The sequence below is a fragment of the Propithecus coquereli genome, unplaced genomic scaffold (assembly GCF_000956105.1).
Source record: "Propithecus coquereli isolate 6110/MARCELLA unplaced genomic scaffold, Pcoq_1.0 Scaffold175, whole genome shotgun sequence".
NCBI classification, from domain to species: Eukaryota; Metazoa; Chordata; class Mammalia; order Primates; family Indriidae; genus Propithecus; species Propithecus coquereli.
Genome location: NW_012142190.1, coordinates 3543976 through 3566381, shown reverse-complemented (window position 1 = coordinate 3566381; position 22406 = coordinate 3543976). Strand labels below are relative to the sequence as shown.

At 39.8% G+C, this 22406-nt stretch overlaps 1 protein-coding gene across 1 annotated transcript in view; it reads right to left on the bottom strand.

Annotated features, from left to right (window-relative positions):
- Positions 1–22406, bottom strand: part of FRY (furry homolog (Drosophila)) — a 315457-nt gene that overhangs the window by 46813 nt on the left and 246238 nt on the right. The window contains exons 36-47 of the mRNA XM_012642124.1: positions 21075–21157; positions 17478–17628; positions 16818–16921; positions 15888–16073; positions 13547–13745; positions 11964–12085; positions 9003–9190; positions 7889–7983; positions 6059–6666; positions 5059–5156; positions 4527–4697; positions 2031–2171 (exon numbers count right to left, since the gene is read on the bottom strand). Of these exons, the coding sequence (XP_012497578.1) occupies positions 2031–2171; positions 4527–4697; positions 5059–5156; positions 6059–6666; positions 7889–7983; positions 9003–9190; positions 11964–12085; positions 13547–13745; positions 15888–16073; positions 16818–16921; positions 17478–17628; positions 21075–21157 (2146 nt within the window). The remainder of the gene's footprint in view (positions 1–2030; positions 2172–4526; positions 4698–5058; positions 5157–6058; positions 6667–7888; positions 7984–9002; positions 9191–11963; positions 12086–13546; positions 13746–15887; positions 16074–16817; positions 16922–17477; positions 17629–21074; positions 21158–22406) is intronic.

Genomic DNA, 22406 nt, shown 5'->3' with positions numbered 1-22406 from the left:
GCCCAGGAATCTGGAAGTTCTTAACTCTTCTCTTTCCCTCCCTCTTGGTAATTTGCTCCCTCCTCTCCATGGCTGCTGGTACCAGCTCTGCCGAATCCTCTCCCACCTTGCTTGGACTGTTTCAATGGTGCCTTAACTAGGCTCCCTGATTGCAGGCTCTGCTTAAGTCCAGCAGGTCCAGCTTGAGTGATCTTTCTAGAACTCTTCAGACCAAGCCACCTCCCCGAATTCTCTCAAGGGTTCCCTCTGGTGGACAGGGTAGAGCGCACACTCTTTGAGCATGGCCTGCAGGAGTCGCCTGCCCCGGGCTACTGCTGCAGTCCCTCGAACCAGGTAAAGTGTCTTAGCCTCTGTGCCCTCACTCATGCTCCTCCATCCTAGAATGCCTTTCCTCTCCTTATGGGCACATCTTTGTTTCTCTGCCAACCCCAGTGAGACTGAGGTGCTTTTCCCATAAAAATTGGAAACATAGATTTACCAACTTGATAATAGTTATTATTATTTTTTTTGCCTAGGCTTTGCAGTCCAGGCACACGAAAGAAAATACATTGTCTTCCCTATTAAATTCTGCACAAGGGAGGCCATGGTTTGAATGTGAGATGAGCCACTATTCAAGGCAAGATATTGAGTCCCAGAGATGGCCCACAGGCCTAAGAGAGAACGACAGCCCAGTAAAACAATGAGATGGGGCACACGTTAGTAGAGAGATGTGAACTGGCCCTCTGTCCCCTGTGAGTGAAGGAAGCGATAAACCATTATCGAACGTTCACCATATGTGGCACAAGTATTAGAGCGGTATCACTTGAAAAATGAAAAAAATGATGCTTGGAAGTCACTTTTAGAATGAAATAATTTTCTGTAAGTAATGTGATTGGTAAAGATGGAAAAGAATGCCTAAAATTTATACTGTATGGCTTTGTCATTGAGTTTAAACCAGAGAAAACCTAGCATTTGCCCTTGAATTCTGCAAGTCACCAAGTACACTCCAGAGAAGAAACAGGGGAGTAAATAAAATGGGGAGGAAAAGGTGTCTGAGCTCTTGAGTTGGCCCTCTCCACGGAAGCCCACGGTGGCCCTGCACTGCTCCCACCGCCTGGGGCCTCCCTCCTTCAGTCTGTGGTCCTGTGTTTCAAGCTAACTTACAGGCTCTAGACACTTGTTCTGGTCTGTTTGCTTTTTTTGATATTTATTTTAATTTTCATTTTTTATTTTTTTTCTGGTAGTCTCAGAGTATGACTTTAAGGAATCAGTCCGTAGACGTTTATTGGTGTTCACCAAGTGTCCTGCTGGGAAGGCTGCCCGGTACAATGAAACAAAAGTGCTAGCTTTGGAGCCAGGTGGACCTGGGGTCAAATACCAGCTCCACCCTTTGCTGAGTTCTTGGGGCCAGTCTCTTCGTTTTTTGTTTTTTTTAAATTAAAGATTATTTATTGTGGAAATATTAAAATATACACAGAAACAGAGAGACTAGTATAATGAATCTCCTTGCACTCTTCATCAACTATTCACATTTTGTCATCTTGCTTTATTTATCCCCACAACAGTTTTTGTTTGTTTGTGGGAGTATATTCAAGTGCATTTACGTAAATTTCTTAACCATAGTTCCCTCCACTCTGAAGTGATGATTTTAACTTCTGCATAACCCTTCACATGTTGAAACACCAAGCCTAGACCCTGGCACACATGCAAGTTCCTTCTCCCTTTTCCTTCTCTGAAATTGGATACTGAAAATAAGAGCCTGCTCCTGTCCACCCAGCCTGCCCCTGTCCACCCAGCCTGCGGCCCCAGTAGGCAGAAATGTGTCCTCTGTAGGCATGGGAATACACCAAACTCTTGCCTTGCCTTTCTCTGCAGCATACTACTCAGGGCGTGGTCAACGCCCACTCCTGACTGCCTTCACTGTGTCGTGGATGTCAAGGGATGAATGCACCGCCTGGCACCCAGGCAGTGTTGTGGCCAGGCTACAGGCAAAGCCTCAGTCTTTCTGGAACGACTCTCTGGTTGCTAAGTGAAGTTATCCGAATACTCACTTGCACATATTTTTCAATGGTCTTCAGCACTTCCACATTAAATTGTTTGACAGGGACGCCGGAAAGGTCCATGTAGCTGAGCAGACTGTGGATCACCTGCAGCAGGGGCTGCTGCACGCTGGGGAGGCCCTTCTCCAGCAGCTGAGGGGACAGAGCGCAGCCGCGGTCAGTCGTACCCCAGATTTCACATGGAAGCACCCACGTCTCCCCAAACCTTTATGACTGCACATTTTCTTAGCAGGGGAAATAAAATCCTGACTAGGAAGAGGTGAAGATATTATCAAAAGGTATTATATTATGTGGGAAGGTGTGAATACATAAGTATAAAATTCACACAATGAAATATAAGAAAATAAACTTTAAAAGGAAAGCATCAAACCCCATTAATTATCAAAAATTATAAATTCAAACAAAAGATACAGGTTGTTGGTTATCAGACTGGCAAAGACTAGAAATTGATAATATTCAGTATTGATGGAGGAGATAAAGTAATGGGTATTCTTACCATCAGTGGAAATATTAGTTGGATGATTTGGCAAATGAGACCAAGAGCACTAAAGAGGTCTGTATCTTTTGAAATAGTAATTTCACTTTTAGGAGCATTCCCCAGGCCATAGGTAGACACTAAGATTTATGCATGAGATTTCACCATGGCTTTATTTATAATGGTAAAAACGTCATACACAAAACAAAACAAGAAAGCTCTGTAAGCAATTTAAATATTTAACACCAGGGAAATGGATATATAAGTTAACAGTAAATTACATGATGAAATATCATGCAGTTAATACAATGTCATTTTTAAACACAGTACAGGGTATCAGGTAATATTAAGTAGGAAACAAAGGATACACAATTTCTATATATTAGAAGATGCCAGTATTGATGTGAATGGGTGTGTTATATAGAAATAACCTTGGAAAGAAGAAAAAGTTAATAGCGTTTCTCTCTATAATTTTAGGTAATTTTTCCTTTCTTTTTAAAAACTTTTCTGTACCTTCCACGTTTTCTCTTATGAACATGTACTGCTTTTTCAGTCAGGAAAAAAAAATCAGTGATATTACCCAAAAGGAAAGTAAAATAATGAGAAAATGTAAATGACAGACATCATGATAAGTTTACTGTGCTAAATAAATAATTGATAGAAATGATCCTAAACACTAAAATCCCACATCAAAAGTGGTCAAAGGAAGTAACTGAGTGGTTAGTACATGAGGAAATAAACAATTACGTAAATCTATTGTGTGGAAAAATGAATATCTTCACTAGAAAGGAAATATATAATGAAAATAACAGGCATCGTCTGCCTTTGTGAGCAGGTCATTTGGATCGATTGTTCCAGCATTTCTTGTGTGCTGAAGTATGTGCATGCTTGCTTAATAACTCTTGCAGGGACAGGTATGACCAGGTGATTATTAAAAGCAGCAAGGTGGCATTTATGACAGGTTCTTTAAAATGCCGGGATTATGGGTGTAGAAAGAGCAAATGAATCCTGGGCTGTCGATAGTCTGAATACAGTCCACACGTTGCTGGCCTGTAGTGCAAGTCAAAAGCCTGCAGGAGCAACTATTATTATAACTGTGGACAGATGAGGCGTCTATTCTCTGCTAGGTAGACAGTTTCAGGCTTGTGGACTCTTTGAGAAAATGGCTGATTTTTTAACCTGTCTGGCACCTAGATTGGTGACATAACTAGAAGGAAAACTAGGACGGGTTGTCCTCATGTCTTCTGACAGGTCCCATCGACAGGTATGAATGCATTTCCCGGAAAGAAGAGCAACACTGAAAATGCTAAAACAAGGTAGCTGTTTTAGCTGTTACCAATTATTTGCTTCATAGATTTCATGACCTTGTGTATTAAACTTGGGAACTGGAGATGTTAAATGGAATACATTTCATCTCTTGTCCAATATTTCTAGCACCAAGGCACACAGAAGTCAGGGTAGGGGTTTGTAACGAATGTGCTGGAAACACATTGATATTATGACCAAAATACCATTGCAGTTTTAAAAAAAAACACAAAAGGCGAAGATAAAAAGTTTATGTCAGAACGTATGCTTTGTTAATTAGAGCAAACAACCACTGAACATATCGAGGCACACAGTAACTCCTTAAGTAAGATTTGAATGCCCAGAGCAATCTGGGTGGAATTCTCCTCTCTGCTATGCACTGACAGGCATTAATGTAGTAAACAGAAGGGGTTTAAGCTTTGGAGGCAGTTATTATATATAGGTTCAATGGCTGGCTCTGCTGCCTTAAAATTATGGCAAATTATTTAACCTGGCTGAGCCTCAGATTCTTTATTATAATAGTATCTACATCACCGATTGTTGCGAGGATTTAAAATGATTCCATTAGCATCTACAACAATAGCACTATATCATATATCATTTAATAGGCCCTCAACAAATGGAAGTTAAGAGTATATTATCAGTTCTATATAAATATTTTACCCATGGAAGCTATGACAGATTTTATCCTTAATTTAAAAGCTTACCTCTGCCAGGTAGGTAACCATATTCAAGGTAATGTCAGCATATGCTTCATGAAGGTATCGACAAACCACATTGACCCATGTGGCACAGTCCCTTGTGTAGCTGTGTGTTTTATAAAGCGTCATAACATGTGCGAGATTTGAAAGTTTGGGGTTCTTCTCTTCCAAACAAACCTTTTAAGATAAGAAAACCAATTAGGGATAAAATAGCCCAATGAACAGGAAGAAAGGTTGGCAATTTTACTGTAAGTTCTGGCAGTCTGGAAAGTAGATTGATATATTTTTTGATGGCTACAGAAGTGCTTAGGTTGGCTAATATAATTTTCACAAATTCTCAATAATGTTTTCTCAATAATGAAAGCAAACTAGACAATTTGCATTCGCCACCCATACATGTACATTACTGGTGATATCAGTTACTATTTGCAGGTTTTGAGAAAAGCATTGTCTTCTCTTTGCCTAGTATTTCTGTCTGACATTGGGCCTTCCTGAAGGCATGTATGGACCTGCCCGAGTTTGGAACCATAACTCGTACCTGAGCGATCCTTTCGGCTACATCCTTACAGAACTGATTGGGATTTTCAAAATGCTGAATCAGCTGGGGCAGGAGACATAAGACGTTCAGTGGAAACCCTGCAGTAGAGAAGATACAATGGAGACAGCTGAACACAGTATGTTTTAACTGTTAACAGCGGGAAGACATGTTAAAGATTTGATTCTGAGGTGATACAAAAGCAGTCTTTTGAAGCACCTTACATATGATCTAACACAAAATCCACAAAAATGTACAACCATAATGTCATGAGTTACAAAGAAACCACTGCGGGAGATTTGTAATTTTAAGGCACAGTGGTCACCTTGCCATGATCTGTTTGTGAATGAGGATGACTGGCACAGATTTTATTGGCACAGGTTGAACTGAACCGAGGCACTAGTTTGAAATTTTTATCAAAAAACATATTTTAAGAAAAACTGGTGTGAGGGGACACAGGTCAATCAATTTAAGTCTTAGTCATGTAATTGAAAAGACTCTTTAAAATGGTGAGAAATGGTTTAGTATCTCTGTGTTAAGCTCTAGCTTCATGAAATTAATTCTGGACCACATGCCATTGTATTAAAAATCTTGTTTGTTGATTTGGCTTAATTCAAAACAATGGGAAACCAAGAGAATTTTTAAGAGGAACAGAAAAATAAATAAAAATAAAAGATTTGGGACTTAAGAAAAGAAGGGGAAAAAGTCTGTACAAGAGCAATGGAATAAATAAGTAGCACCTGCAGTTTGGTCTGGAAGGCATAAAGAAATCACTAATATTTTATATATAACTTCTGCCCCTTTATGCTATTGCCTTCAAAATATCTTCTATAATATAATTAAGACTTGGTTAGTATTTCAAGAGAAAAAAAACTATTCCCAAAGAACCATTTCTAAGCAGAATTGTTAAACGCAGTAAGTCCGTATTATTAACATCTTATGACACCAAGGATGAACACAACCACCACCAGAATTGTACGGGAGTGAACGACGTTGGCTTTACCAATGGCTTGGGATGAATCCACCATGGGTACTTTGGACACTGGCGTCAGCAAACTGAAAAGTTGCAGGGTCAGGTCTGTGGTGGTGAGGGACGTGAACCCTTTCAGCAGCAGCTGCTGCAACCCCGAGAAGTCGGCCCACTTGAGCTGTGCCTGGAGTTTCTCAAGTTTTTCTCGGTTCTCAGCTTTATCGAGTGGCATATGCGCCAGCAGTTTACTCAGCAGCCGCAAGGCCATTAGGTATTCGAACTCAAAATCAGACTCCATCAAGGCCACTGTGACCCAGAAGATGGTGGCCAGCAGGTTGGTGGGATGGTTGATGTGGGATGGGTCTGTGAGACTGTCTTTCAAGGAGGATGAACTCCTGGTCTTTGAGGAGAGGGCTTGTTGGGTACAAGCCTGAATTCTGTCCAGTGTGGCACTTCGAGGTGGGTCGGAGGATCGGTCAACAACACCAAACTTCTTGGGCACAGAGAAGCTTCTTTGATGCCGGCTTCGTTCTGCGGTGGCGGTATTTCCACTGGCAGTTCCAGGGTTCACATTCAGTTGTCCTGTGCTCTTTCTGCTGGCTGTTAGTTTAGTGCTCGAGCTTAAATCTGGTGATGAAGACCTGGGTATAAAAATAAACAAATTTAATAGAGTGTCAACATGCTTCAGTCAAAACGAGTCCTTTCAAGGCCACCGAGAAACACTAAAGGAGGGAAACCATTCTTTGGAAATACTACTTTCTATTAATTTCTTTTTCCTCATCCTTAAACTTCAAGCCATGAAACACAAAACAAGAAAACCTTCACCAATAAAACAAAAACAAAACTCAATATCGACTTCCACTTATTGAAAGTGTCAAGAAATCAATAGTTGGCCTTAAAGTTTATTGACCTTTCATTTATTTTTTTGTTTGAATTTGAGTAGGAATAATTATGAAATAAAATGTACCTGATAGGTATAAACTGTAATAGTCTATTAAGTGACCGATAAGGAGAACAGAAATGGAAATTATGTTATCTATAAAGAAGTTAGTAAATGTTCATATCAAAGGAATTTTTTGTACTTATAAAAATTTATAAAAAACAATTTCTAAGTCTATTCATGCTGAAAAAATAAAACTTTTTATCAACATTCTTGACAAATTTTTACTGATTTAGGTAAATCTGTAGGTTCATGTAGATAAATATGTATGACGGTAGTAGTCACACTGTAATTATCTGCCCATAAAAAGTGTTCAACTTAAAAATGAAACAAGGCCCAATGGGTACAAGATAACATTACTGACTCAATTTCAAGCCAGATGAGCTCAATTACACAAACAGAATATGGCATTGTGAATGACTTGAAATGGGTTATTAAACATGGGCAGGAGGGAAAAAAAGGTACCAAGGTAGGAATTTCTTCAAGTAAAGTCAACAATTATTTCAACTATTTTTATAGTCATGGTTCAGATGAGCTTTGTATGTATTCATTTAAAAAATAATATTTAGTTTTAGGTTCTATTGACCAATGTAATAAATAGGATAATTATCACATAAAATTTGAAAAAATATCCAAAGACATAAAAAAGGAAATGAAAAAATCATTAATATTTGTATCTTTTAGAGATAATATTTGGTGTCTATCTTCCTGACATTTAAAAATACTTCTATAATGTGTGTATGTGTTATGTGTTGTAACTTCCTTTTTTTTTTTAAATTAAGAAAATATCATATATTCTTTTTCAGGTCATAAATAGATTTCAGAAATGAGATTTGTTCTTTGTACTCTGCCCAAAGTCCAGCATCTCCCAAATATTCAGTACAGTATATTTGATTTCAAAATGTCATTAAGCTGATTCTCACCGGGACAACACAGTTAAGAGGTCACTGTTCTTCAAGCAGTTGGACAAGTTATCCACAGCAGCCTCCAAGGTGAGGAGCGCTTCCATCACATAACCCTGCCAAACATGCAAAGGTAACATTTTGCACTGCTTATAGCCACTGTTAACTTCTTGACAATGAATTTAATTCATGCAAACTTTATCCCAATAATGTTAATATCATTGAAATTTAGACAGTCATTGCTGCTTTAATTTATGAAGACTAAAAACAAATTTTAAGGGCCACTTAGGAAATTCAGATGGCTTAGGAGTTAGCAGATAAGCATAAAGATTTATTTCCCTCGGTCCGAGAGCCTCAACAGCTCAATTTCATTTGAATCCAACAGGGAGGAGGCAAGCACCACCCGCTGCTGAGGGGAGGGTGGGCATTTGAGATACAGAGTGGCAATGTCTGAAAGCCAGAGATTGAGATGAGGAATAGGATGCCCTGTGCCTCAGTGGCATTTTGGGAAGCACTTGCAGTGGCCAGAAGGAGGAAAAGCAGGTAGCGTCTGCAGGTGTGCAGGCTTTCCTGAGATGCAGGAACATTTCTGATGGGAAAGAAGGGCCTGCCTGGCCTGAGAGGCAGAGCCTGGACTGCCTTTGGCTTTCAATCTGCCCAGGTCTGGAAGATCTGCTCTACCTACAGGGTCTTCCTGTGGCAACTGCTCTCTCCAGTCCTTCTTCAGCTCTTCTCGGTCTACAGAAGGCTAACCACACAGGGAGGGGTGGTGCTTTGTACAGGTACAATGAAGATCCCTACTCTGAGTGGGGAGACCGTATAACTGCATCCCAGGTTGGTGGCAAAACCCCAAAATGACACAAAATAAGCCCCCTACTGCCCACCCAATAAACCAACACCCAAAACAACAAAGAAGGAGCCACTAAAGAATTTCCAGTTGTTGGCTTGTATAAAAGAGGTAATATCTACTATTAGATATTATCTAATTTTTAGAACAACACTCCTTGGAGTGATTTCATAAATATAAAAATCACCCTTTAATATTTTTTTAATAAAAGGCTCAAAGAAAGTTAACTCTCATCATTCACATAAGAGAGCTCAGTCTTCATGCGCTCAGTGGTCTTCCCTTCCACACCTGAATCTCATCCCCGTGTTCTCCAATCACTTCTACCAATCTCGAGAGAAGGTCAGATAAGGCATGTGCTGACAGAGGTTGCTTGAGGGCCCGGAATATCTGGAAGGAACGACCCGCATAGTGCCTGGAAGAGCTTGCGAGGGCTGTCTGTAACGCAACTTCACTCAAGTGTTGCTCCAGGTGGAAACCTAGGGCAAGAAGAGCCAGGGAAGACGTCAGCCTCTACTCTGTACACTTTGGGACATCAAAGTTACCTGTGAGCTTAAAACAGGCTAACTGCACAGAGTTACCTTGTGGTGGCACTTATTTGAAAATCAACCATTTTAAACTAAAACCAAATTTTAAATAAATCTTAGGGAGGATAGTGTAGTAGAAAGAGGTAGAAGCTTTAGAACAAGATAATCCTGGTTTTGAATTAGGGGCTTTATAACTCTGGGAAAGAAACTTGTTCTCTATGAGCCTGTTAACTTATCTTTACCTTATGAATAATAAAATATACCTCACAGTGTTGTTGTGAAAATTAAACAACTGATAAAGTGCCTAGCACAGTGCCTGACACATAACATGTGTCACAAATGTATTATTATTTATTACCCTGCTATTTTTCTATATTATTCCTCTGTACTACTTTTTTTTTTACATAGAATACTTTCACTCCTTTCTTCATAAGAGAGTTTGCCTGTGGATTGAGACAACTCAAACACAGCTAAAGCTTGTGCCAAAGTCTTTGCTCTGTAAATATGCAGATATTGAAATGTAGATGCTGCAAAGAAGCCAGACATAATTTAAACTTTTGCCTGAATATTTGTTCTTCCAATAGCATAAAGGTAACCTCAGTCATCAGAAAGCCATTTAATCAGATGGGAATGAAAATGTAAGATAAAGTGCATGACTGAATCCTGGGTCATTAAATTGTACACTTGCCGTGCCTCTCTGCAGGGAGAAAAGCAGACTACGAGAGTCAGAGGACTGGATGAGAACAGCGATTTTGGCTGGGGCTCTGCAACACCTTTGGTTGCCACGTGAAAGTGGACCAGACGGGATAGTTCAATGTCATTGTTCTTAGCTGAGCTTGGCTATGTGACCTGAGGGACAAATAGACTATATGAGAAAATGTTCCTGCAGAGAAAACAGGGTCCTGGAAAATGGACTTCAAACATATTCAGGGTGTAAATACAGCATTAAACCCACATCGGCAGTTCATAACTTGTGAATGGACTGTGTTTCGAAAAAGTATTTCATGTTTTTTTTTAATCAAGTCACATTTTACTACTTAATCCATTTTCTATGTGGAGATTAGGTCCCCTGGCAATGAGCAAATGCTTTTTTAAATCATAATGAACTTGAAGGCTAGAACTTTGCTAGTAGGACTGCGGACTCCACCTCCACAATGACATTATCCTTTGGGAAAAGGAAAAGGTTTGCTTTTATTTCCAGCCACAGAGTGAATCTACACTTCTCAGCCTTCCTTGCAATTAGATGTGACCACGTGCCTGAATTCTGGTCAGTCAAATGTGAGAAGCAGCACTGGATGCCCCATTCAAGCCTGGCGGGTCAACTCATCCTGAGGAATCCTCCACTCACTCTCTCTTTCTCCACCTGTTGGTGGATTCAGAGGGTCCAGCAGAGGCCTCTGAGCTTAAGAGGTGGCAGAGCCACAGGCTAGAAGGTCCCCGAAGCACCTCATGGAAGGCCACCTGCCGAACATTCACACTGAACTGTCACATGATCTAGGAATAATCTTCTCTTGTGCTAAGCCTCTGAGCTCTGGGGTTGTTCGTTACAGCAGCTATCCCATTCTGACTAATACAAGTATTTCCAGGAACACATTGTGTGTGTGTATAGTGAAAACAGGCTGAAAGCAGGGATGTACAAAGAAATCCGAGTGAGTAAAAATAGCTTGATCAAGATGCGAAAAGACTTAGATTTTAAGCAGCCTGAAGTACCTGCTGAGAATTCAGTAAAAGGCATTCATATATTTCCTCATCTTTTATTATCTTTATACAATCAAACGTTTTAGACAAATTAATGGTTCACATACAAATAGCAAATTTCTTTCTTTGGGTTTGTGTTCAATTGTTAAGTGACTTTTGAGGTCTTAATATTTCAAAGAAATTCCAAAAGGGAAATTCAAAACAAGAAATGGCAATCCCATTCCTAGAATAACTTTCCCATTTCAGTTTATCAGTACTTTTTCTTTCTTCCTAAGTATCCTCTGACAATGAAGAGAGATGTGGTTAATCTGAAATGTTTTAAACTGGGAAATGTGCTAATTTTTAGAGCAGCTGGAAAAGCCAGTGAACTGTATTTAATATTGCTGGCCTGGTGTGAGAGAAAAGGTAGAGATAGTTTTGCAACATGTGGAGGAATCAATTTAAATTTCACACACAAATCAGCGCAGGCCAAGTTGGATCTGATAGGAATTCCGCTGAGGAATTACGATGCTACTATATTTAAATAGGACTCACTCACACTGTGTTCAGAATATTGAATGGTCATTTGCACAGGAATTGTTAAGCAAACACTTTTAAAGTGAAAAATGTTTTATCACCGATTCCTTTCTTTTTTTAAACCAGTTTGACCATTTCAGCCAGACATTTAACCAGACTGACTGTTTTTCATAGTTGAGATTGATTGGAGTCAATTATGAGATTTATTGCTCATGGTCTTCTTTAAATAAAATTAATATGGGCACAGTTTAATTCTAGCAAGGTAAATGAAGCTAGTAGAACAGTGAGGTTGGGGGAATTATTTAATAGAGCATAATGCAAATATACATGGTATTAACTATCATTCAGTTAGGCAGCATCTGAAATAAGCTTCAAACTTCCCCATGAATGTGCTTATGCCATTGAAGTGGAGTGTCAGGACCACATCGCAAGGTGTGTAGGCACGTAGAGAGAGTGAGCTCCATTACAGAAAAATGCTGAAAGAGGGATTTGGGCAAATAGGATGAAGTACCTGATTTGGAATCCTTAAATACGGATACAACATGACGTAGAAAATTAGTGAGCTGTTCAGCACTCTTTGAATTTTGATTTTTGGGAGTGATGTCCTCATGGCACCAAAGTGGACCAAATGCCCTTAAAAAAACACACACAAAATGTCAAGAACATAACTGTCATTTTGCATTTTTAAACCCATACATGCAGTTCTGACTCCAAAGGTACAATATATTTTTAAAAATTTTACTAATTAATTTGGGGCACATTTCTGTCTTATAAAACTTACTAGCACACTCAAAACACATCTAGCTAATTTATGGAGGCATACTTTTTTATGTTTTAAAATTAAATTTATTTAAAAAATGAAAACCTCCCAATTCACCAGAGCAGTGCTTGGCATTTTCTGGGTGCTACATGTTTGCTTGTTAAATAAAATGATATAAAATGTTAAATAAAATATAGCTTTAGACATAGACTCAGTTTTCACATTTTAGCATTTGCAGAGATAAGGTTTTTATCAGGATCACATCATTAAGTTGCCAAATATTGTAGAACCAACCTGAAGACATAGCATCTGTTGTTTACTTGGTTTTCAATAATAATAAGATGGAGCCATGTGGGAGAATTTCAGAGAACAGCCTTTCCCAACACATGGTATTCACAGATGGTGAGAGGTGACGATACCTTTCCTCTGACAAACCATTCAGGTCTCTGAAGTCCCCTGGATGTGCACACACCCTGTGTGAAAGGTGCCATCAGCCCCCTTCCTAAGCTTCCTGCACATTAAATCCCACATTAAGCTGGGAGCTGCACAAAATAACCTGAGTCATTAATTGTAAAAGGAAAACGCTCTTTTTGTATTGTTTGCATTAATTGATAGAAAGAAAAATTATGTAAGATAATAGATAACACATACACAGACTAGATTTCCAGGATTTAACTCACTGAGGAAAGAAAGCATGCCACCAGGTCACAGGTAAGCATGGCCTTCTGCAAATACCAGACCTCAGGTGTTAGAAATTCTGAAGCCTTACAAGCTAAATGGTTAATTAGAAGAACCAGAAGATCTGAAAAAACAGGATCGCTTGCAGTTTTTCTTGGTTGTGATTTATTATTAGTTTGATTCCTTTCCTAGAATGCTTCCTATTGTTTCTGGTTTCTGACTTCCCTTTACAAATGACTCTTTGGACCAGATGAGCTGATAATGGTCCCCTTGGCAGCTGCTCCTGGGCCAACCGTGGCTAATATCCTTGGTTTCCAGAGTGATGTTCTTTGCCATATCTCAGAGCTCCCAGATCCTGGCAGCTCTAATAGATGATGAAAGTCATGCTCACTGCAGGGCATTACTGTCTCCTGCCTCCATCTGCTGCATCACTGTTATCCACGAAATCTCCCTGCCCAACAATTGTCACATCAGTGGGATCTTAGATAACTTCTACCAGTTATCTTTTACGCAGATACTAGAAGATGCAAGTTGGAAGAGAAATAGGAATTTGTCAGAACTCCAGGATCACTCTTCCATCTGTGTGGTTTGAAGCATTGGCTCTTTTCCAAAAGTCCAACCTGCAAACATCAGCGTGACACCAAAACCCTAATTACCTAGTCGTCAGAAACTCAATGAGCTTGTTTGCCTTCTCATCTGTTTCAGCAGCTGTGTCCACGTCTTCTACCTCCTGGGTCATCTGCGGGAGGTTCCCACTGCTGCCCCCCAGGCTGATGCTGGAAGAGGTGGAACTGGAGCTCAGCCCTGAGTCTGGCACTGGGGATGACTGGTCCTCTCTCAGGAAGTCAAAGCCACCTGTTGGGAGAAGAAGGTCAGGAGGGATGTGCTAGGCAGGGTGCTTGTCAGCATGCTTAATGAGTTCCCCAGGTGCACAGAGAAGTGTGCAGTTATTTAAATTTTGGAGAGAAAACACTTGATTTTGGCTATGGCTTTTGGAATCAGTTGCACTGCTGTGTCAACTAGTGTGTATCTGGGAACAGGAGGTGATCTGCAGTTTTCTACTCTGGTGTTCCAGTTGATGCTTTTTATAAAAGAAAGGTGTGTGTGTGTGTGTATGTTTATATGTGTGCATAGGCCAGGCCAAGGAACAGTTCAACTGTAATAGTTGAACTACTAACTGTGCTCTTAGTAAATTATTCCTGGGTGGTACACTACTTAAACACGTGAAATGATACCCTTTTTGAGAATACAAGCCACTTAATGGCTGGTGAGTAAGTTATACATAATGTTTTTTGAGCAAATGTGCCCTGAAGCTTTAATATTATGTGTATATTATATTTTAATAAAGCATGTTGCATGGTATTAAAAAATATGGTATAAGTAAATACTCTGTTTTTTCACTACATTTGGTTGACATTCTACATCTGGGTATGTCTTGGGTTTGACCATGTATACATGAGACCATCCCTTTTCCCCTACTTAATAATCATAAAAAGTACCTAGTCCTGGTGTGTCTGACAGTAATACTGAATTAGAAGTGAGGTGCCTGGGGTTTGAATAGCATCTCTGCCACTTACAGTGTAAACTCATAGAGTTTATATAATTCTCTGTCTCTCAGTTTCCTATTATAGTAAGGGGAAGAGAACACTTTCTATCACACAGGTTTTTAGTGTGGATCTGAAAGTAACTATCATTGAAACTGGTTGATCAATAAATATTTGCCAAAAGGGGACATTAACCATACTCTTTGTACATCTATTCCCTGTGTGCTATAGAGTCAACCACTCTAACGATCTATTGTTTGTCTTGCCTAAGGATATCGTGTGCATTTTGTGAGGGGGTAAATCTCCACTCTAAATCATTTTATACCGCATCAGTGGTATAATGAATGCAAAACTAATGCACTCAGAGATACACAACATACATTACAATTTTCTCAGCATAAGTCCACATACATGATGGAATACATCCTTATTCTCAGGATTTAGAATAGACAGAACTTTTCAGTTTAATTCAGCATCTATAGTAAAGAGAGTTCAGTGTCTCTAAGAGGCTATTGATAGGCTATTTTCAATTAAGTGTAGCTTGGTTCAAAGTAAAGAGCCTAAATTGAGGCTAGTGGGCCTTAGGTCTCAGAGTTAATGATAACTTCAAATTTGTTTTCCAAAGAACTATGTTAATGTCTGTTAGAAGTCAAGACAGTGCAGGATAGAAGTGATAAATAAAAGGTACATCCTTTTCAAAGTCATGAAGAAAGCACCTAGTGACATTGAAATGCCATACCATATCCAGTGCCAATGTAATGTATAAAATAATTTAAAAAGTAACCCCTGAACTCTGTTGGTAATCTTCATCATCATTTTAAGATATATTAATGTTCTGGTCCTAAATGAAAACCACTGATCACCCCTTTGGAGAAAGTTTTCATGAACAGCTTGACACAGCAGAATAATTTCTTTGATTTAGCTAATGCCTTCTGCTTCCATTTCTAAGAAGAAATTTTTGGTTTCAAAACAGAAATGGCTTTTAATAGGCTCTCACTAATGGGGCCATCTAGGAAAAAGTCAGTCATTCAATAAAGTGGAAATTCCTTCAGGGACAGTAGAAGGTGCACAGGTGACACCTTGGCACCCTGGCCAGGACCTGCACTCAGGCAGTGGAGATGGTCACTGTTTTGTGCATTACCTTTTGGTGTTCTAGATTGATGCTTGTGGCCTATGGAAATTGAAATTTTTAATGTATCAATAGGAACATATTCGATGGGAGCAGTAATCATAATAATCAGGAAAAATATTTTAAAATAATAATAAGAAAGGCTTATGAGAGGCAAGTTCACATGAAGTGAAATGGTGCGTATTTATTGTGCTGTTAACTTATCACTTGGAAAGTTGGAGGTGATATTGATAGCATGAGAGAAGTTAACTCAGGCTCCATGGGCACCTTCAGTTATCTTTCCAAGTGTGACTGTCTCAGGCTCTCTGCCGCTCCTTCTGTTACCTGTGTAGAGGTACTCAGGTTGGTAAGCTGGCTGAACAGTTAGAGTCTTAGCTTCACCCATCTCTCGAGTCTGCAGAAGCACAGAAGCGATGGAATGAAAATTGCTGTTGCAAGAGAGGGCAATCAAGAGGTGAAGAAGCAATTTTTTGCTGTGTTCAAAGACTTCAGGCCGGTAATGGTCCAAACCTGGAACAAAACGGTGGAATCTCTTAGTATAAACAAACGTTAAGCTCGTTTAGATTCCAGGGATTGTAAGGATTCCAAGATATCCGGGAGAAACATGTTAAAAGAATGTTTAGTTTTCTTTTTTATTGTTTGTGTTACCAACATAAAGAAGTTGGGCTTAGGAAAAATAAAATGTTTTATTTCTTAAGTAAAATGTTCTCATAAAATGCTGATAGATGGACTTCTCGTGACCTCTCTGTAGCGTCTGACGTGGTTAGCATTCCTCCTTCTTGGGATGTTCTTGTCGCTGCATATCCCTTGTTACCAAAGGATTCTAATTTTATTCATCTCTAAGTGAACGTTTCAGTCTTCTCTTCCCATTTTTGCTCTACAAAGCTTGGTATGTGGCCCACCCTGTTCTGTATTCTTTCCCTTTGTGTCCCAACCATGTCTCGTGTTTTTAAATTTATCTCCTTAGCCAAAGACCCTCAACAAGGCCCAACTTATTTTGGATATATTTATAGATGTATTAATAGCATTAGTGGGGCACCACTACATTTACATCATAGAAATGGGACAATTTCAAATAATGACCAATCAACTGAAATTTTAGAGCAGATGTCACAAAAGGGTAATGAAAAACAGAGGAGACCAAATATTTCAGAAATGAGACAAGCAGGATGTCAATGTCAAAGGAAATCTCTGTGGATTACCTCTGCATGTTTTTAACCTATTTGTTGGGACTCTTCTTAGATCCAGTCTTACCTAAGAAGACAGCATGAAGTAGTAATGGCAGATGAAGCGCCCAGTCTTCTCTTACACTGTGATCCACCACCATCTCAGTCATAAAAATTACAGCAATATTGCACCTGATCAAAGAAATGAAAGTTAATGCAACTTCTGAAGAGGATGGAAATACACCGATAGATCATTAAGTCACAATTAAATGCAACTCTTCAGTCTTTTTGAAAAATTATGTAAGACTTTTATTCCAGGGAAATAGAGTTTAACTTCTGACATAGCCTAGAGCTCCACAACCAGAGAAAACATTGGTTGAGCTAATCACATAATGCAGAGTCTTTTAGTCACTAGGGAATAAGAGCTGAGGGATAAAGGAAAGTTGAAGACAAGGTCCCTGTCTTCAAGTTGCTTACAGTCTAAAAAGTGTCACAGAATGCATATCCATAGCAAGATTATATCAAGGAGCAATTCAAAGGACCACAAGGCAGCTTTGCACATTGGTTAAGGTTTGGCCAAGCTCTGCTAATATGCTGGGAGCTGGTAGTCAAGTGAGGCATGGTACCACTGATTTAAGAGGTCATTTTCATTTGGGAGGGACCTGGAATAGGTTTTCTTCTTCTTATAGGTAGAAAAGTCCAGTCAAAGGTAAGGGGTCATTTTCCTCTCCCTGCACACACTGCTCACCTGTGGAGTGGCCCCCGGGGAGTGATGGTTTCTGGGAGATAGTCAACCAGGGGGGCCCAGCATCCTCCGGTACAAGGCATTGGTAAGGGCTGCGGCTGCTTGGTCTCTGTGATAGTCAGCAACCAGCCCGTGTAGGGAGAAATCGGATCATCTGTAGGGTGAGAAAGACAAGTGTGCTCTATTTTTAGGGAGAGGATATTTTTGTTTTCCCTACTTGGTATTTTTAGAAAGAATCTTAAAATGTGTGCTTGTAAAAATAACTTCCCAACCATTTCATTTGGTGAGTATGAATTACATGATCAAATGGGTTAGAATTACTTGTTTTGGTAATTACTTGATCAGTTATTACTTGCTAATTTATAGTTATTCATTATAAAGCAAAGGAAAATATAGACACACACAAGGAAAAACATTCAATCGTGGGAATTCCCATCACTTTGAAAACTTGCTCTTCCTTCAGTCTTCCCCATATCAGGAAAGCACAATTCCATATATCCAATTTGCTCAGGACAGGAGCCTTAGAATCCTCCTGGACCTCCCCATCACATCCACATCTAACTCAAAAGCACGATGATGGTGGTGACAGTAATGGCATTAGGAACTAGCACGGAGTGCTTACTCGATGCAGGCATTGTTCTACACATCTCATGTTTTAATGGCCCAATGATAGGTACCTGTTTTTATCCCTATTTTGTAGAGAGGAAAGTGAGGTTCAGTGACTTGCCATCATCAACACATTCAGCGAGCTCTGCCTCCAAAATATATCCAGAATCTGACCACCTTTCCCCATGTCCATCACTACCCCCAAGCCTAAGCCACCACCCCCTCTCACCTGGGCACTACGAGAGGCCCTTACTGTCTCGCTGCTCTCATCCCTGCCCCTGTGCAGTCTACATTCCATGGGGCAGCAAGGGCAATTCTTTCAAAACAAGTTCAGTTGTGTGTCTTTCTCTGCTCAACACTCTCCAGTGGCTCCCACCGAATCCATGCCATGGCCTTTGAGGCCTTACAAGATCTTCCCCTGTTCCTCTCCTGGCTTATCCCCTATGACCACCCCTTGCTCACTCCACCCCAGTCATGCTGGTTTCCTTGTGATCCTGTGATCTGGCTGGGTCCATCCAGCCTCAGGGCCCTCACATCCACCATTCCCTAGGGCTGGGATGCTCTTCCTGGACAGTTGCATGGCTTGTTCCTTTGCTTCATTCGCATCTCCACTTAAATATCACTTTATCACAGCAGCTTACCTTGACCACTCCATTTAAATCCACCCCACCCCAATCACTTTGTACCCCTCACCCTGCTCTAGTCCCTCTCAGGCCCCCAAATCCCTGTGCACAGGTTGCTGTTTCAGCAGCTCTGACTGCCTCCCCCACTCCAGTGTAAGTTCCAGGAGGGTGAGGACTTTCTCCATTTGGTTCACTGCTGTTTTCCTAACTACCTACAACAGCGCCTGGCATGTAGTAGGGGATCAATACATATTTGTTGAGTGAATGAACTTCATAACAGTATCTTTAAAGTAAGCACAGCAACACATTTCATGGAGTTATCTCTTATCATGCTGTCAATACAGGCCAGCAGCATTCCAGACAAGCAATTCCACTGGAGACACATGGTATGACTCAGGCGTGTGGTTTCAGACAAGCGGGTTTAATCTTGGGATAGGTTATATGTATTGGGAAGAAGGATGTATTATAGTGTCTTCAGGCAATTTTCCCCAAATATAGTCTTTCTTGGTTGCACTTCTGAAAGGTAGTAAAAGGTTGTTGATGTGATGCTGCTGGTCCTGTGTAGAGCACCGGCCTTAACAGTTAGCAGAGCGGGTGGAGGGGATGCTTTCCTGCTGTGACAACTGAGGCTTTGACCAAGGACAGGCACTAGGACCAAGAACACCCCATTCCTCCTGGGATGTGAGCTCAGGGAGTTTCAGCTAGTAAGGTCAGGATGTCCCTCAGAAAGAGTGACTGTTGGCTCTTTCTAACACACCGATAAATGAGCAACTGGCACCCTAGAATTAATTCTATGCCGTGAAGCTTGGCCACAGTAACTTTAGCCTGGAAAAAATTTAAAGCAGGTGCACTAGTAACTCATCTCACTTCTAACCCTCAGTAAATCACCTACAGAATGACTTATTTTCAGCAAATTAACTGTTGGCATAACTGTCTAGTATAAATTAGTTGCAAAATGTAACCTCTAAGTAATTACCTACTCTTCAACAAAACTTGAAAGGGAAGTAAAAAAGGGAGACTATTGAAGAATTTTAAAAAAGAAACAACTTGTGAGTTTTCTGTTAAGAAAGGATATACTAGTCTTTGTTTCAGTGATGTTCTCAGATTATATCCTAACAGCAAAAACTTGCTGAGGAGAATTAAGGTGGCCTAAAATTCAATTTTTCTGTCCTCAAATTTTCGGTTACCAAATATTGCCACAGTAACTTTCCTTGAACCAACAACTCTCCATTTCTCAGGTACTGCTTTCCTCATCTCTAAAATCTGGTTCCTTCAAGAACTAATGGTCTGTGGTCCTGAGATTTGACTGTTGAGTGTTTGGATAGTGTAGTCTTCTGCTGGGACACAGAAAGGAAGGAAAATACAAACAGCTTTATTTTTACCTCCTATTGACAGTTCTAGGAAAGTCTTAGAGGAACATAGCTGAAACCTAAGCTAGAGCATGACAATTACATATGGATTTCAGACACTCCTTGCATTGGTGTTTTGAATGGAGAAGACCTTCCTGCCTGTGCATTCAGAAGTACAGCAAGAGTAGCTGAAATGTGACATCATTATAACCACCTAGCTCTTACCTGAATCTGCACATTTCCCATAAAAACAAAACAATTCAAAACAACAACTACAAAAGCCTATACACTTACAAAAGGAACTTAACTCATGTCCTATCACTATATTTACAATTTCTGCCAAAATAGAAAAATACATTCCACAAGACAGTTTACTGATTTCTCTAGCATATTTAAATGTCACTGGGAACATTCTTTGGTTCCAGAATTCCTATAACTCATGACCATATCTTATAACTCATACCCCATATCTGTTCAGTATCTACAGAAACTGTCCAGGGCTTAAACAAAACCAATGAATGCACTGACATTTTTGGTTTTCCCAACTGCCTAAAGAAATTCCTATAACAAAGCTATCTCCCAGGTGAGCAAGGTTTTCACTACTGAGACTACGCTGCTGAGAGATTCAATGCGAAAACAGATTCTGTCCTGAGTGAACAGACTCACAAAGCTCCAAGGCTAACCCCACTCCCAGGGTAGATTGAAAAACTGAACAGCAACATTTGTTTTCTAATGGACCAATGTCTTACTAGCCTTTTCCCAACTGCCTCACCAACAAAAAATGCCAAGAATGTAAAAACATGGCATTGGGTAGTAATTTGAATTTTTATAATTTTGATTTATTCATTGTTTGGCTTTTAAAAAAACTTTTAAGATACTGACTCTATGCCTGTTGGATTAAATGATTACTTAACATTTATAAGCCCTTTTTAGTAATTAGACCAAGAATAATCAAAATACTCATTTTCCACTCTCTGATCATACACATCCCATCCGAAAGGCACCAGCTTGTTGGTACTTACTTTTATCCTCATCATACGATCCTCCAGAGCTATTGCTGTATCTTGACTCGAGGCGAGTGTGGGCTCTGATGACATTACTAAACCTTCAAATACAAGAACAATAGTTGTGAAATATTGACATGTGTGTGTATGTGCTGTTACTCGTGGACAGATACTATTAAATCAACATAGTGGTTGATTTTTTGGCTGCTACTTCCAACAATGCTTTTCTTAAGGGAATCCTGTAAAAATTATACCCCAAATATTTATTTTTTTCTTGAGAGGGCCAGTGGTCCCTCTTGCTCAAAAACACAGGTTTAAACCTTGAAAAGATAAAAATTTTAAGGCTAATGTTTCAATTGAACTGGAAAATGGTACCATTTGCTTTGGAAAGAACATGAGCATGACACAGAATGATATGATTGCCTTATTCAGATAGCCTGGCACCCAGTGGGTGATCAGTAAATATTTCCTGGCTGATTAAACAAGTGACAGCAGATAGAATTGGAAATACACAAAAATAGTTTCATAGCAAATCTTGGACTTTACCCGGCTTTAAAGTTTCCCTTAAAATAATCTGAGAATGTTCAAGAGAAGGTAGTGGTTGGGGTACAGTATGGACCAAAGGGACTCTTTTGGCTGGTCTCTTTTGTGGCATGTTAAGAAGTAAACAAAAAAGAGAGAGAAAAAAATTGAAGTATAACAACTTCATGTACATTATCTTATTTGATTTTGCTCTCTCATCTTTGAGTTAAGCATTATTTTCTTTACGATGATGAAACTGAGGATGAGCAAAGTTAAACAGCTTGTCCAGTGTCAACCAGAGGGAGGTGGCAGCGCAGGCTGCTTTCCATGCCACGCTGCCTCCCAGCATGGGACACGGGGCTCTAAGACTGAGGTCTCACTCACTAGCTCTGTCGCCTTGGCCAAGGCCTTTACCTCCTTGGAGAAATTGTTTCCCCAGCTGCAAAAAGACTTCACCTTTTATCTTATTGGGGTTACTTTGGGGATCCAAAGAAATGATGTGAGAGTGTTTCTGAAACAGCAAGACACTATCCAACTGTAAGGTATTAGTTATTATGCTCCTACTGGATTTCTAGAAAGCCTTGTCTCAGGGCTTTTGAATCATAGGCTTTCAAATCATAGCATATTTATCATCCAAAGACCCATAAGGTAGAAGAAGGGTGTGGTTCAGGGGAAGTGTGGGCAAAATGGTTTGTTTATATTTATATTATATAAAATGATATATGGTAGGTTTTATCTACTCAACATATATACAGCCAAAACAAAGAACTAAGGCTATCTAGACATATCTGGAAAATTTAAGCCCAAATAGGTGTGTCTCCTTACATC